We start from the raw sequence: 17,566 nt of genomic DNA on the forward strand, positions 1-17,566 counted from the left end.
TAGACTTAAACCCAAGATGGTATGTTCACTAGACCTTAAAGACAAGATGGTATGTCCACTAGAACTTAAACCCAAGATGGTATGTTCACTAGAACTTAAGACAAGATGGTATGTTCACTAGAACTTAAACCCAAGATGGTATGTTCACTAGAACTTAAACCCAAGATGGTATGTTCACTAGAACTTAAACCCAAGATGGTATGTTCACTAGAACTTAAACCCAAGATGGTATGTTCACTAGAACTTAAACCCAAGATGGTATGTTCCCTAGAACTTAAACCCAAGATGGTATGTTCACTAGAACTTAAGACAAGATGGTATGTTCACTAGAACTTAAGACAAGATGGTATGTTCACTAGACCTTAAGACAAGATGGTATGTCCACTAGAACTTAAACCCAAGATGGTATGTTCACTAGAACTTAAACCCAAGATGGTATGTTCACTAGAACTTAAACCCAAGATGGTATGTTCCCTAGAACTTAAACCCAAGATGGTATGTTCACTAGAACTTAAGACAAGATGGTATGTTCACTAGACCTTAAGACCAGATGGTATGTTCACTAGACCTTAAGACAAGATGATATGTTCACTAGAACTTAAACCCAAGATGGTATGTTCACTAGAAGATGTCAACCAAGTCTTCTTTGGTAGGTCATTGTAAGCGGAGTCCTCTTCTGTAGTATTTCACTGAAATAGTAGACAGAGGCTGGGTTGTCTCTTTCACTCTTTCACATTACGTTCTCAACACAAGTCTTTTTCTGTGTGTCTTTCAAATATCTAACATCATTTGTTTTAAATAAAGTCAGACTTTTATTTCAGTGTGTTATCGTGGACAATTCTCAGAGTGTATGAGAGAACGTCATTTATTTAGTTTGGGAATCTGTTTTGTCACAAGACTTCATCCAAAATCAAGATAGCAAAGTCTCTGAATCACAGGTGGGTTGTTATAACAGTTTGTCAGATCAGGGGGTGGGGGGTGTCAGTGGTCCTGGATTCATCCCTCTGACTAGACAGCAGGTTTCAATCAATCTAAGGCGGGGTGGACGAGAGGTTTGGAGAGGGTTTAGGACTGGGGAGGCGTGGGATACAGACAGTCTGTGATCTGGGATGACCCTGGTTGTTTTGGTAGGCCACACCGCTTGTTCCCCTATGACACTCCCTGTTGTTGCACCTGCACTCTCTGTCCCTCCCTGACGGTGTCCGATCCCTACACACACTCACCACACCACATCAGAGGCTCACACAGACAGACAGACAGACAGACAGACAGACAGACAGACAGACAGACAGACAGACAGACAGACAGACAGACAGACAGACAGACAGACAGACAGACAGACAGACAGACAGACAGACAGACAGACAGACAGACAGACAGACAGACAGACAGACAGACAGACAGACAGACAGACAGACAGACAGACAGACAGACAGACAGACAGACAGACAGACAGACAGACAGACAGACAGACATCCATCCATCCATCCATCCATCCATCCATCCATCCATCCATCCATCCATCCATCCATCCATCCATCCATCCATCCATCCATCCATCCATCCATCCATCCATCCATCCATCCATCCATCCATCCATCCATCCATCCATCCATCCATCCATCCATCAATATCCATCCATCCATCCATCCATCCATCCATCCATCCATCCATCCATCCATCCATCCATCCATCCATCCAGATCCATCCATCCATCCATCCATCCATCCAGTACTGGGGTCATAGGGACTAGTTAACATCCATCCCATGTAGAAGTATCTAGGGACAGTTCCATCCTTTGAGTACTGGGGTTCTAGAGAGACATCCATCCCTTGTAGAGTACTGGGGGTTCTAGAGACTAGTTAACAGGACCAGTAGAATCCCTTGTAGAGTACTGGGGTTCTAGAGACTAGTTAACAGGACCAGTAGAGATCCCATGTAGAGTACTGGGGGTCATAGGACTAGTTAACAGGACCAGTAGAGATCCCTTGTAGAGTACTGGGGGTTCTAGGGACTAGTTAACAGGATGTTAACTGTTTGTCCCAGCTTTAGATCCTGCTGTAGTAGAAATCCCAACTGTGTCCCAAATGCTACCCTTCTCCCTATATAGTCTACTTTTCCAGGGTTCATAGGTGGCCTATAGGACTCAGGTTAGGGCACTATATTGTGACACTTTGGACTCAATTGCAATGTTGTCCAATACTCACAAACTGATCTGCTGTTCTCACTGCCGTCAATAGTCATGATATACAGAAAACGACACATGGAAATGCATGGTTCTCTTTGAATCCTTAAATCACAGTCTGATACTAGAGACTCTGCTTTTTGGCAAGTTGCGATTCACTTCCTTCTGCAGCAGATTTAATTGTTTGGTTTGGAAATGAAATAGTCAAAAATGGATCGCGCAACAAACATGCTTTTTCAATATATTTTTCTCAAGAACAATATTTTCACAAGTGGATGATAAATATTTGGCCCCAGTCAGAGCGTGGGAGTATGGAGTTTAACGTCAGAGTAAAATCAGGCCTTCTGGACAGATAGCAAACACTCCCAGACCTCGTTCTCACAACCAACAAGAACTGACAGACAGAGGAGAGAGAGAGTAGGTCAGAGAAATGCAGGGACTAACTGTTTATTTTGTTTAACCTTTATCTAACTAGGCAAGTCAGTTAAGAACAAATTCTTATATTCAATGACGACCTAGGAACAGTGGGTTAACTGCCTGTTCAGAGGCAGAACGACAGATTTGTAACTTGTCAGCTCGGGATTTGAAGTTGCAACCGTCCGGTTACTAGACCAACGCTCTAACCACTAGGCTACGCTGTCTGTAGTAGTTCAGAGATATACAGGGACTAACGGTCTGTAGTAGGTCAGAGATATACCAGATATACAGGGACTAACGGTCTGTAGGAGGTCAGAGATATACAGGGACTAACGGTCTGTAGGAGGTCAGATATACAGGGACTAACAGTCTGTAGGAGGTCAGAGATATACCAGATATACAGGGACTAACGGTCTGTAGGAAGTCAGAGATATACAGGGACTAACGGTCTGTAGGAGGTCAGAGATATACAGGGACTAACGGTCTGTAGTAGGTCAGAGATATACCAGATATACAGGGACTAACGGTCTGTAGGAGGTCAGAGATATACAGGGACTAACGGTCTGTAGTAGGTCAGAGATATACCAGATATACAGGGACTAACGGTCTGTAGGAGGTCAGAGATGTACCAGATATACAGGGACTAACGGTCTGTAGGAGGTCAGAGATATACAGGGACTAACAGTCTGTAGGAGGTCAGAGATATACAGGGACTAACGGTCTGTAGGAGGTCAGAGATATACAGGACTAACGGTCTGTAGGAGGTCTGAGATAAACAGGGACTAATGGTCTGTAGGAGGTCAGAGATATACAGGACTAACGGTCTGTAGGAGGTCAGAGATATACAGGGACTAACGGTCTGTAGTAGGCCAGAGATATACCAGATATACAGGGACTAACAGTCTGTAGTAGGTCAGAGATATACAGGGACTAACGGTCTGTAGGAGGTCAGAGATATACAGGGACTAACAGTCTGTAGTAGGTCAGAGATATACCAGATATACAGGGACTAACGGTCTGTAGTAGGTCAGAGATATACAGGGACTAACGGTCTGTAGGAGGTCAGATATACAGGGACTAACGGTCTGTAGGAGGTCAGAGATATACCAGATATACAGGGACTAACGGTCTGTAGGAGGTCAGAGATATACAGGACTAACGGTCTGTAGTAGGTCAGAGATATACCAGATATACAGGGACTAACGGTCTGTAGTAGGTCAGAGATATACAGGGACTAACGGTCTGTAGTAGGTCAGAGATATACAGGGACCAACAGTCTGTAGGAGGTCAGAGATATACAGGGACTAACGGTCTGTAGGAGGTCAGAGATATACCAGATATACAGGGACTAACGGTCTGTAGGAGGTCAGAGATATACAGGGACTAACGGTCTGTAGGAGGTCAGAGATATACCAGATATACAGGGACTAACGGTCTGTAGGAAGTCAGAGATATACAGGGACTAACGGTCTGTAGGAGGTCAGAGATATACAGGGACTAACGGTCTGTAGTAGGTCAGAGATATACCAGATATACAGGGACTAACGGTCTGTAGGAGGTCAGAGATATACCAGATATACAGGGACTAACGGTCTGTAGGAGGTCAGAGATATACAGGGACTAACGGTCTGTAGGAGGTCAGAGATATACAGGGACTAACGGTCTGTAGGAGGTCAGAGATATACAGGGACTAACGGTCTGTAGGAGGTCAGAGATATACAGGGACTAACGGTCTGTAGGAGGTCAGAGATATACAGGGACTAATGGTCTGTAGGAGGTCAGAGATATACAGGGACTAACGGTCTGTAGTAGGTCAGAGATATACCAGATATACAGGGACTAACAGTCTGTAGTAGGTCAGAGATATACAGGGACTAACGGTCTGTAGGAGGTCAGAGATATACAGGGACTAACAGTCTGTAGTAGGTCAGAGATATACCAGATATACAGGGACTAACGGTCTGTAGTAGGTCAGAGATATACAGGGACTAACGGTCTGTAGTAGGTCATAGATATACAGGGACTAACGGTCTGTAGGAGGTCAGAGATATACCAGATATACAGGGACTAACGGTCTGTAGGAGGTCAGAGATATACAGGGACTAACGGTCTGTAGTAGGTCAGAGATATACCAGATATACAGGGACTAACGGTCTGTAGTAGGTCAGAGATATACAGGGACTAACAGTCTGTAGTAGGTCAGAGATATACAGGGACTAACGGTCTGTAGTCGGTCAGAGATATACAGGGACTAACGGTCTGTAGGAGGTCAGAGATATACAGGGACTAACGGTCTGTAGGAGGTCAGAGATATACAGGGACTAATGGTCTGTAGTAGGTCAGAGATATACAGGGACTAACAGTCTGTAGGAGGTCAGAGATATACAGGGACTAACGGTCTGTAGGAGGTCAGAGATATAACAGATATACAGGGACTAACGGTCTGTAGGAGTTCAGAGATATACAGGGACTAACGGTCTGTAGTCGGTCAGAGATATACAGGGACTAACGGTCTGTAGGAGGTCAGAGATATACCAGATATACAGGGACTAACGGTCTGTAGTAGGTCAGAGATATACAGGGACTAACGGTCTGTAGTCGGTCAGAGATATACAGGGACTAACGGTCTGTAGGAGGTCAGAGATATACCAGATATACAGGGACTAACGGTCTGTAGTAGGTCAGAGATATACAGGGACTAACGGTCTGTAGTAGGTCAGAGATAAACCAGATATACATAACGGTCTGTAGTAGGTCAGAGATATACAGGGACTAACGGTCTGTAGTAGGTCAGAGATATACCAGATATACAGGGACTAACGGTCTGTAGTAGGTCAGAGATATACAGGGACTAACGGTCTGTAGGAGGTCAGAGATATACAGGGACTAACGGTCTGTAGGAGGTCAGAGATATACAGGGACTAACGGTCTGTAGGAGGTCAGAGATATACAGGGACTAACGGTCTGTAGGAGGTCAGAGATATACAGGGACTAACGGTCTGTAGGAGGTCAGAGATATACAGGGACTAACGGTCTGTAGGAGGTCAGAGATATACAGGGACTAACGGTCTGTAGGAGGTCAGAGATATACAGGGACTAACGGTCTGTAGTAGGTCAGAGATATACAGGGACTAACGGTCTGTAGGAGGTCAGAGATATACAGGGACTAACGGTCTGTAGGAGGTCAGAGATATACAGGGACTAACAGTCTGTAGGAGGTCAGAGATATACAGGGACTAACGGTCTGTAGGAGGTCAGAGATATACAGGGACTAACAGTCTGTAGGAGGTCAGAGATATACAGGGACTAACGGTCTGTAGGAGGTCAGAGATATACCAGATATACAGGGACTAACGGTCTGTAGGAGGTCAGAGATATACAGGGACTAACGGTCTGTAGGAGGTCAGAGATATACAGGGACTAACGGTCTGTAGTAGGTCAGAGATATACAGGGACTAACAGTCTGTAGGAGGTCAGAGATATACAGGGACTAACGGTCTGTAGGAGGTCAGAGATATACCAGATATACAGGGACTAACGGTCTGTAGGAGTTCAGAGATATACAGGGACTAACGGTCTGTAGTCGGTCAGAGATATACAGGGACAAACGGTCTGTAGGAGGTCAGAGATATACCAGATATACAGGGACTAACGGTCTGTAGTCGGTCAGAGATATACAGGGACTAACAGTCTGTAGTCGGTCAGAGATATACAGGGACTAACGGTCTGTAGGAGGTCAGAGATATACCAGATATACAGGGACTAACGGTCTGTAGTAGGTCAGAGATATACAGGGACTAACGGTCTGTAGTAGGTCAGAGATATACCAGATATACAGGGACTAACAGTCTGTAGTCGGTCAGAGATATACAGGGACTAACGGTCTGTAGTAGGTCAGAGATAAACCAGATATACAGGGACTAACGGTCTGTAGTAGGTCAGAGATATACAGGGACTAACGGTCTGTAGTAGGTCAGAGATATACCAGATATACAGGGACTAACGGTCTGTAGTAGGTCAGAGATATACAGGGACTAACGGTCTGTAGGAGGTCAGAGATATACAGGGACTAACGGTCTGTAGGAGGTCAGAGATATACAGGGACTAACGGTCTGTAGGAGGTCAGAGATATACAGGGACTAACGGTCTGTAGGAGGTCAGAGATATACAGGGACTAACGGTCTGTAGGAGGTCAGAGATATACAGGGACTAACAGTCTGTAGTAGGTCAGAGATATACAGGGACTAACGGTCTGTAGGAGGTCAGAGATATACAGGGACTAACGGTCTGTAGGAGGTCAGAGATATACAGGGACTAACAGTCTGTAGGAGGTCAGAGATATACAGGGACTAACGGTCTGTAGGAGGTCAGAGATATACAGGGACTAACGGTCTGTAGGAGGTCAGAGATATACAGGGACTAACGGTCTGTAGTCGGTCAGAGATATACCAGACATACAGGGACTAACGGTCTGTAGGAGGTCAGAGATATACAGGGACTAACGGTCTGTAGGAGGTCAGAGATATACAGGGACTAACGGTCTGTAGGAGGTCAGAGATATACAGGGACTAACGGTCTGTAGGAGGTCAGAGATATACAGGGACTAACGGTCTGTAGTCGGTCAGAGATATACAGGGACTAACGGTCTGTAGTAGGTCAGAGATATACCAGATATACAGGGATTAACGGTCTGTAGGAGGTCAGAGATATACAGGGACTAACGGTCTGTAGGCGGTCAGAGATATACAGGGACTAACGGTCTGTAGGAGGTCAGAGATATACCAGATATACAGGGACTAACGGTCTGTAGGAGGTCAGAGATATACAGGGACTAACGGTCTGTAGGAGGTCAGAGATATAAAGGGACTAACGGTATGTAGGAGGTCAGAGATATACAGGGACTAACGGTCTGTAGGAGGTCAGAGATATACAGGGACTAACGGTCTGTAGGAGGTCAGAGATATACAGGGACTAATGGTCTGTAGGAGGTCAGAGATATACAGGGACTAACGGTCTGTAGTAGGTCAGAGATATACCAGATATACAGGGACTAACAGTCTGTAGGAGGTCAGAGATATACAGGGACTAACGGTCTGTAGGAGGTCAGAGATATACAGGGACTAACGGTCTGTAGGAGGTCAGAGATATACAGGGACTAACGGTCTGTAGGAGGTCAGAGATATACAGGGACTAACAGTCTGTAGTAGGTCAGAGATATACCAGATATACAGGGACTAACGGTCTGTAGTAGGTCAGAGATATACAGGGATTAACGGTCTGTAGGAGGTCAGAGATATACAGGGACTAACGGTCTGTAGGAGGTCAGAGATATACAGGGACTAACGGTCTGTAGTAGGTCAGATATACAGGGACTAACAGTCTGTAGTAGGTCAGATATACAGGGACTAACAGTCTGTAGTAGGTCAGAGATATACAGGGACTAACGGTCTGTAGGAGGTCAGATATACAGGGACTAACAGTCTGTAGTAGGTCAGAGATATACCAGATATACAGGGACTAACGGTCTGTAGTAGGTCAGAGATATACAGGGACTAACGGTCTGTAGTAGGTCAGAGATATACAGGGACTAACGGTCTGTAGGAGGTCAGAGATATACCAGATATACAGGGACTAACGGTCTGTAGGAGGTCAGAGATATACAGGGACTAACGGTCTGTAGTAGGTCAGAGATATACCAGATATACAGGGACTAACGGTCTGTAGTAGGTCAGAGATATACAGGGACTAACGGTCTGTAGTAGGTCAGAGATATACAGGGACTAACAGTCTGTAGTAGGTCAGAGATATACAGGGACTAACGGTCTGTAGTCGGTCAGAGATATACAGGGACTAACGGTCTGTAGGAGGTCAGAGATATACAGGGACTAACGGTCTGTAGGAGGTCAGAGATATACCAGATATACAGGGACTAACGGTCTGTAGGAGTTCAGAGATATACAGGGACTAACGGTCTGTAGTCGGTCAGAGATATACAGGGACTAACGGTCTGTAGGAGGTCAGAGATATACAGGGACTAACGGTCTGTAGTAGGTCAGAGATATACCAGATATACAGGGACTAACGGTCTGTAGTAGGTCAGAGATATACAGGGACTAACGGTCTGTAGTAGGTCAGAGATATACAGGGACTAACAGTCTGTAGTAGGTCAGAGATATACAGGGACTAACGGTCTGTAGTCGGTCAGAGATATACAGGGACTAACGGTCTGTAGGAGGTCAGAGATATACAGGGACTAACGGTCTGTAGGAGGTCAGAGATATACCAGATATACAGGGACTAACGGTCTGTAGGAGTTCAGAGATATACAGGGACTAACGGTCTGTAGTCGGTCAGAGATATACAGGGACTAACGGTCTGTAGGAGGTCAGAGATATACCAGATATACAGGGACTAACGGTCTGTAGTCGGTCAGAGATATACAGGGACTAACAGTCTGTAGTCGGTCAGAGATATACAGGAACTAACGGTCTGTAGGAGGTCAGAGATATACCAGATATACAGGGACTAACGGTCTGTAGTAGGTCAGAGATATACAGGGACTAACGGTCTGTAGTAGGTCAGAGATATACCAGATATACAGGGACTAACAGTCTGTAGTCGGTCAGAGATATACAGGGACTAACGGTCTGTAGTAGGTCAGAGATAAACCAGATATACAGGGACTAACGGTCTGTAGTAGGTCAGAGATATACAGGGACTAACGGTCTGTAGTAGGTCAGAGATATACCAGATATACAGGGACTAACGGTCTGTAGTAGGTCAGAGATATACAGGGACTAACGGTCTGTAGGAGGTCAGAGATATACAGGGACTAACGGTCTGTAGGAGGTCAGAGATATACAGGGACTAACGGTCTGTAGGAGGTCAGAGATATACAGGGACTAACGGTCTGTAGGAGGTCAGAGATATACAGGGACTAACAGTCTGTAGTAGGTCAGAGATATACAGGGACTAACGGTCTGTAGGAGGTCAGAGATATACAGGGACCCAACAGTCTGTAGAGGTCAGAGATATACAGGGACTAACGGTCTGTAGGAGGTCAGAGATATACAGGGACTAACAGTCTGTAGGAGGTCAGAGATATACAGGGACTAACGGTCTGTCGGAGGTCAGAGATATACAGGGACTAACGGTCTGTAGGAGGTCAGAGATATACAGGGACTAACGGTCTGTAGTCGGTCAGAGATATACCAGATATACAGGGACTAACGGTCTGTAGGAGGTCAGAGATATACAGGGACTAACGGTCTGTAGGAGGTCAGAGATATACAGGGACTAACGGTCTGTAGGAGGTCAGAGATATACAGGGACTAACGGTCTGTAGGAGGTCAGAGATATACAGGGACTAACGGTCTGTAGTCGGTCAGAGATATACAGGGACTAACGGTCTGTAGTAGGTCAGAGATATACCAGATATACAGGGACTAACGGTCTGTAGGAGGTCAGAGATATACAGGGACTAACGGTCTGTAGTCGGTCAGAGATATACAGGGACTAACGGTCTGTAGGAGGTCAGAGATATACCAGATATACAGGGACTAACGGTCTGTAGTAGGTTAGAGATATACAGGGACTAACGGTCTGTAGGAGGTCAGAGATATACAGGGACTAACGGTCTGTAGTAGGTCAGAGATATACAGGGACTAACAGTCTGTAGGAGGTCAGAGATATACAGGGACTAACGGTCTGTAGGAGGTCAGAGATATACCAGATATACAGGGACTAACAGTCTGTAGGAGTTCAGAGATATACAGGGACTAACGGTCTGTAGTCGGTCAGAGATATACAGGGACTAACGGTCTGTAGGAGGTCAGAGATATACCAGATATACAGGGACTAACGGTCTGTAGTCGGTCAGAGATATACAGGGACTAACGGTCTGTAGGAGGTCAGAGATAAACCAGATATACAGGGACTAACGGTCTGTAGTAGGTCAGAGATATACAGGGACTAACGGTCTGTAGTAGGTCAGAGATATACCAGATATACAGGGACTAACGGTCTGTAGTAGGTCAGAGATATACAGGGACTAATGGTCTGTAGGAGGTCAGAGATATACAGGGACTAACGGTCTGTAGGAGGTCAGAGATATACAGGGACTAACGGTCTGTAGGAGGTCAGAGATATACAGGGACTAACGGTCTGTAGGAGGTCAGAGATATACAGAGACTAACGGTCTGTAGGAGGTCAGAGATATACAGGGACTAACAGTCTGTAGTAGGTTAGAGATATACAGGGACTAACGGTCTGTAGGAGGTCAGAGATATACAGGGACTAACGGTCTGTAGGAGGTCAGAGATATACAGGGACTAACAGTCTGTAGGAGGCCAGAGATATACAGGGACTAACGGTCTGTAGGAGGTCAGAGATATACAGGGACTAACGGTCTGTAGTCGGTCAGAGATATACAGGGACTAACGGTCTGTAGTCGGTCAGAGATATACCAGATATACAGGGACTAACGGTCTGTAGGAGGTCAGAGATATACAGGGACTAACGGTCTGTAGGAGGTCAGAGATATACAGGGACTAACGGTCTGTAGTAGGTCAGAGATATACCAGATATACAGGGACTAACGGTCTGTAGGAGGTCAGAGATATACAGGGACTAACGGTCTGTAGGAGGTCAGAGATATACAGGGACTAACGGTCTGTAGTAGGTCAGAGATATACCAGATATACAGGGACTAACGGTCTGTAGGAGGTCAGAGATATACAGGGACTAACGGTCTGTAGGAGGTCAGAGATATACAGGGACTAACGGTCTGTAGTCGGTCAGAGATATACAGGGACTAACGGTCTGTAGTAGGTCAGAGATATACCAGATATACAGGGACTAACGGTCTGTAGGAGGTCAGAGATATACAGGGACTAACGGTCTGTAGGCGGTCAGAGATATACAGGGACTAACGGTCTGTAGGAGGTCAGAGATATACCAGATATACAGGGACTAACGGTCTGTAGGAGGTCAGAGATATACAGGGACTAACGGTCTGTAGGAGGTCAGAGATATACAGGGACTAACGGTCTGTAGGAGGTCAGAGATATACAGGGACTAACGGTCTGTAGGAGGTCAGAGATATACAGGGACTAACGGTCTGTAGGAGGTCAGAGATATACATTGACTAACAGTCTGTAGGAGGTCAGAGATATACCAGATATACAGGGACTAACGGTCTGTAGTAGGTCAGAGATATACAGGGACTAACGGTCTGTAGGAGGTCAGAGATATACAGGGACTAACGGTCTGTAGGAGGTCAGAGATATACAGGGACTAATGGTCTGTAGGAGGTCAGAGATATACAGGGACTAACGGTCTGTAGTAGGTCAGAGATATACCAGATATACAGGGACTAACAGTCTGTAGTAGGTCAGAGATATACAGGGACTAACGGTCTGTAGGAGGTCAGATATACAGGGACTAACAGTCTGTAGTAGGTCAGAGATATACCAGATATACAGGGACTAACGGTCTGTAGTAGGTCAGAGATATACCAGATATACAGGGTCTAACGGTCTGTAGTAGGTCAGAGATATACAGGGACTAACGGTCTGTAGTAGGTCAGAGATATACAGGGACAAACGGTCTGTAGGAGGTCAGAGATATACCAGATATACAGGGACTAACGGTCTGTAGGAGGTCAGAGATATACAGGGACTAACGGTCTGTAGTAGGTCAGAGATATACCAGATATACAGGGACTAACGGTCTGTAGTAGGTCAGAGATATACAGGACTAACGGTCTGTAGTAGGTCAGAGATATACAGGGACTAACAGTCTGTAGTAGGTCAGAGATATACAGGGACTAACGGTCTGTAGTCGGTCAGAGATATACAGGGACTAACGGTCTGTAGGAGGTCAGAGATATACCAGATATACAGGGACTAACGGTCTGTAGAAGGTCAGAGATATACAGGGACTAACGGTCTGTAGGAGGTCAGAGATATACAGGACTAACGGTCTGTAGTAGGTCAGAGATATACAGGGACTAACAGTCTGTAGGAGGTCAGAGATATACAGGGACTAACGGTCTGTAGGAGGTCAGAGATATACCAGATATACAGGGACTAACGGTCTGTAGGAGTTCAGAGATATACAGGGACTAACGGTCTGTAGATATCAGGGTCAGAGATATACAGGGACTAACAGTCTGTAGGAGGTCAGAGATATACCAGATATACAGGGACTAACGGTCTGTAGTCGGTCAGAGATATACAGGGACTAACGGTCTGTAGGAGGTCAGAGATAAACCAGATATACAGGGACTAACGGTCTGTAGTAGGTCAGAGATATACAGGGACTAACGGTCTGTAGTAGGTCAGAGATATACCAGATATACAGGGACTAACGGTCTGTAGTAGGTCAGAGATATACAGGGACTAACATTCTGTAGTAGGTCAGAGATATACAGGGACTAACGGTCTGTAGGAGGTCAGAGATATACAGGGACTAACGGTCTGTAGGAGGTCAGAGATATACAGGGACTAACGGTCTGTAGGAGGTCAGAGATATACAGGGACTAACGGTCTGTAGGAGGTCAGAGATATACAGAGACTAACGGTCTGTAGGAGGTCAGAGATATACAGGGACTAACAGTCTGTAGTAGGTTAGAGATATACAGGGACTAACGGTCTGTAGGAGGTCAGAGATATACAGGGACTAACAGTCTGTAGGAGGTCAGAGATATACAGGGACTAACGGTCTGTAGGAGGTCAGAGATATACAGGGACTAACGGTCTGTAGTCGGTCAGAGATATACAGGACTAACGGTCTGTAGTCGGTCAGAGATATACCAGATATACAGGGACTAACGGGTCTGTAGGAGGTCAGAGATATACAGGGACTAACGGTCTGTAGGAGGTCAGAGATATACAGGACTAACGGTCTGTAGTAGGTCAGAGATATACCAGATATACAGGGACTAACAGTCTGTAGGAGGTCAGAGATATACAGGGACTAACAGTCTGTAGGAGGTCAGAGATATACAGGGACTAACGGTCTGTAGGAGGTCAGAGATATACAGGGACTAACGGTCTGTAGTCGGTCAGAGATATACAGGGACTAACGGTCTGTAGTCGGTCAGAGATATACCAGATATACAGGGACTAACGGTCTGTAGGAGGTCAGAGATATACAGGGACTAACGGTCTGTAGGAGGTCAGAGATATACAGGGACTAACGGTCTGTAGTAGGTCAGAGATATACCAGATATACAGGGACTAACAGTCTGTAGGAGGTCAGAGATATACAGGGACTAACGGTCTGTAGTCGGTCAGAGATATACAGGGACTAACGGTCTGTAGTCGGTCAGAGATATACCAGATATACAGGGACTAACGGTCTGTAGTAGGTCAGAGATATACAGGGACTAACGGTCTGTAGGAGGTCAGAGATATACAGGGACTAACATTCTGTAGTAGGTCAGAGATATACAGGGACTAACGGTCTGTAGTAGGTCAGAGATATACAGGGACTAACAGTCTGTAGGAGGTCAGATATACAGGGACTAACGGTCTGTAGGAGGTCAGAGATATACCAGATATACAGGGACTAACGGTCTGTAGGAGGTCAGAGATATACAGGGACTAACGGTCTGTAGTAGGTCAGAGATATACAGGGACTAACAGTCTGTAGGAGGTCAGAGATATACAGGACTAACGGTCTGTAGGAGGTCAGAGATATACAGGGACTAACATTCACTTTCCTCAGTCAAAATAATGTATCTGTTTACTCATAATAACCCTCATGTCTCTTCATCCTCTCAACGTTAGAATGACATTTACATCTTAACACATCTCTGTTGATGTCATCTGTACCCTCGAAGCGATGTTAGTGACCCTTCGTTCAGTTTATCCTCTTGCACTAACCATACCCTTTGCAGGGTTTCGGGGATCCCTCTGGAGAGTACTGGGCAGGAAATGACCTCATCCATCTGCTGACCAGCTCCCAGGAGTACAGTCTCCAGGTGCAGCTGAAGGATGACGAGGGGAACGAGGCCTACTCCCACTACGATCACTTCTATATAGACGCAGAGGACAAAAACTACAGGTACCAGCGTGCAATGCTCCCATTACGATCATTTCTATATGGACACAGTGGACAAAAACTACAGATACCAGCATGCAATGCACCATCCCACAGCAGGGAAGGCTGAGAGTCAAATCAAATCAAATATTATTTGACACATGCTTCAAAAACCACCTGTGTGGACGAACAGTGAAATGCTGACCTCCCAACAATGCAGAGAGAAAGAAAAGGAAAGTAATAACCAAGGAATAAATACATTTTAACTTGGCTATTTACAACAACAACTTGTACAGTAGGTAGGGGTAAAGGATAGATAATAAACAGTAACAGCAGTATACTGTAGGTAGGGGTAAAGGATAGATAATAGACAGTAACAGCAGTATACTGTAGGTAGGGGTAAAGGATAGATAATAAACAGTAACAGCAGTATACTGTAGGTAGGGGTAAAGGATAGATAATAGACAGTAACAGCAGTATACTGTAGGTAGGGGTAAAGGATAGATAATAGACAGTAACAGCAGTATACTGTAGGTAGGGGTAAAGGATAGATAATAGACAGTAACAGCAGTATACTGTAGGTAGGGGTAAAGGATAGATAATAGACAGTAACTGCAGTATACTGTAGGTAGGGGTAAAGGATAGATAATAGACAGTAACAGCAGTATACTGTAGGTAGGTAGGGGTAAAGGATAGATAATAGACAGTAACAGCAGCATATGTGATGAGGCAAAAGAGTCAATGCAGGTAGGCTAGGTAGCTATTGGTTAACTAACTATTTATCAGTCTTGTTTATCAGTCTTATGGTTTGGGGGTAGATGCTGTTCAGGTCCTGTTGGTTCCAGACTTGGTGCATCGGTACTGCTTGCTGTGCGGTAGCAGAGAAAACAGTCTATGGTTTGGGGGTAGAAGCTGGTCAGGGTCCTGTTGGTTCCAGACTTGGTGCATCAGTACTGCTTGCTGTGCGGTAGCAGAGAGAACAGTCTCTGGTTTGGGGTAGAAGCTGGTCAGGGTCCTGTTGGTTCCAGACTTGGTGCATCGGTACTGCTTGCTGTGTGGTAGCAGAGAGAACAGTCTATAACTTGCGGTCGGATTGCGGGTTCATAGGGAACGAAGTCCATATTTCTCACACTTACACTAAGTGAGATTTTATCCTCAATCAGTCTTACTATTGTGTTAAAACTCTTCTGACATGTTAAGCTCTTAGAGCTATGTCTCAATCAGATCCGAATCAGGAAACTAAGTGGAAGTAACCCTGATTCTAGGGAGAGTTTGGTAAATAATTGTGTTTCTGAAAGGCATATATGACTGGAGGTAATTGAATTAACCTGTAACCCTGGCAAATCATCCAGCACTTTAACTGAGTCCTTCCCTTCCTTATCGCCGGGTTGAAAGTAAAAGGACGAAAGAGTAGATCATGTGATCTGTCTAGAAACATTTGATGCAGTGTTTGAAAAAGGCTGGAGGTATTTGACATGGGATGATGGTGTTGATGTGAGACACAGGAGGTATTTGACACAGTGATATTCTTTGTGATGAGTAATGACGTTACCTAGACATTTAGATCCAGGATTATCCTTAAATTACCTAAAATCCTACAAAGTTACCTAGACATTTAGATCCAGGATTATCCTTAAATTACCTGAAATCCTACAAAGTTACCTAGACATTTAGATCCAGGATTATCCTTAAATTACCTAAAATCCTACAAAGTTACCTAGACATTTAGATCCAGGATTATCCTTAAATTACCTGAAATCCTACAAAGTTACCTAGACATTTAGATCCAGGATTATCCTTAAATTACCTAAAATCCTACAAAGTTACCTAGACATTTAGATCCAGGACCATCCTTATTAAATGACCTAAAATCCCCAGTGTGTTGGCGCTGTATTCATCCTCCTCTGTGTGTGACAAGCCCCTGAATGTTGCTGGTGTTGGTGAGCTGTCAGACCTGTTGCCAACCTCTGCTGAGCAGCACTCCATCTCACCTCGTTGTGTATGTGCTAGGTACATTATCATGCTGAGAACACTGGCTCTCCGCTGGTTTTCCTCTCCAGGGTTGGGTTCATTTAGGGACCTCCCCAGCCAGAGGCCTGTGGTGCTAGGCTTTTACCCAGCCAATGCATTCCCTACTCGGCCAAGGCATCCCCTTCTCAAGCTTTCTCTGGCTAATTCATCCCTTTCTCAAGCTTTCTCTGGCTAATTCAACCTCTTCTCAAGCTTTCTCTGGCTAATTCAACCTCTTCTCGATCTTTCTCAGGCTAATTCAACCTCTTCTCAAGCTTTCTCTGGCTAATTCACCCCCTTCTCAAGCTTTCTCTGGCCAGTAAAACCTATTCTCTAGCCTTCTCCATACAAGACAACCCCTTATCCATATGCAACCCCTGCTCTGGACCAGTCCGGCCACCCAATTACTCCAACCTCTTCCAACCATCCAACCAAGGAAGGCACCCAACCCTTCCCCCAGTGTTTCCAGGCCAAAGCAACATCTTCTCCAGCCCCCTCTCCCAAATGTTCCCTGTAACTAAGGCAGTCAGACCCATAGCCAGCCCCCTCTCCCAAATGTTCCCTGTAACTAAGGCAGTCAGACCCATAGCCAGCCCCCTCTCCCAAATGTTCCCTGTAACTAAGGCATTCAGACCCATAACCAGCCCCCTTTACCATCGGTAGCTAAGGCAGTCTCATATCCATAGCCAGCCCCCTCTCCCATCTGTCCCTGTAACTAAGGCAGTCAGACCCATAGCCAGAGGGGAGGAGTCAGGCAGTTAGACCCAGAGGGGAGGAGGAAGAGGAAAGGGAGGAGGAAGAGGAGAGGGAGGAGGGAGGAAGAGGAGGAGAGGAGGAGGAGAGGGAGGAGGAGAGAAGGAGGAGAGGGAGAAGGGAGGAAGAGGAGAGGGAGGAGCAGAGGAGGAGGAG

General features: G+C 45.5%; 1 protein-coding gene across 1 annotated transcript in view; it reads left to right on the forward strand.

Annotated features, from left to right (window-relative positions):
* The window catches only part of LOC121843627 (angiopoietin-2-like), a gene marked incomplete at its 3' end in the record, with an annotated part of 46,432 nt that extends 31,753 nt beyond the window's left edge, over window positions 1-14,679 (forward strand). The window contains exon 7 of the mRNA XM_042313372.1: window positions 14,505-14,679. Coding sequence (XP_042169306.1) covers window positions 14,505-14,679 — 175 coding nt within the window. The remainder of the gene's footprint in view (window positions 1-14,504) is intronic.
* Between the last annotated feature and the right edge of the window lie 2,887 nt (window positions 14,680-17,566).

This window comes from Oncorhynchus tshawytscha, unplaced genomic scaffold (assembly GCF_018296145.1).
Source record: "Oncorhynchus tshawytscha isolate Ot180627B unplaced genomic scaffold, Otsh_v2.0 Un_contig_9721_pilon_pilon, whole genome shotgun sequence".
In the NCBI taxonomy this organism is placed as follows: domain Eukaryota; kingdom Metazoa; phylum Chordata; class Actinopteri; order Salmoniformes; family Salmonidae; genus Oncorhynchus; species Oncorhynchus tshawytscha.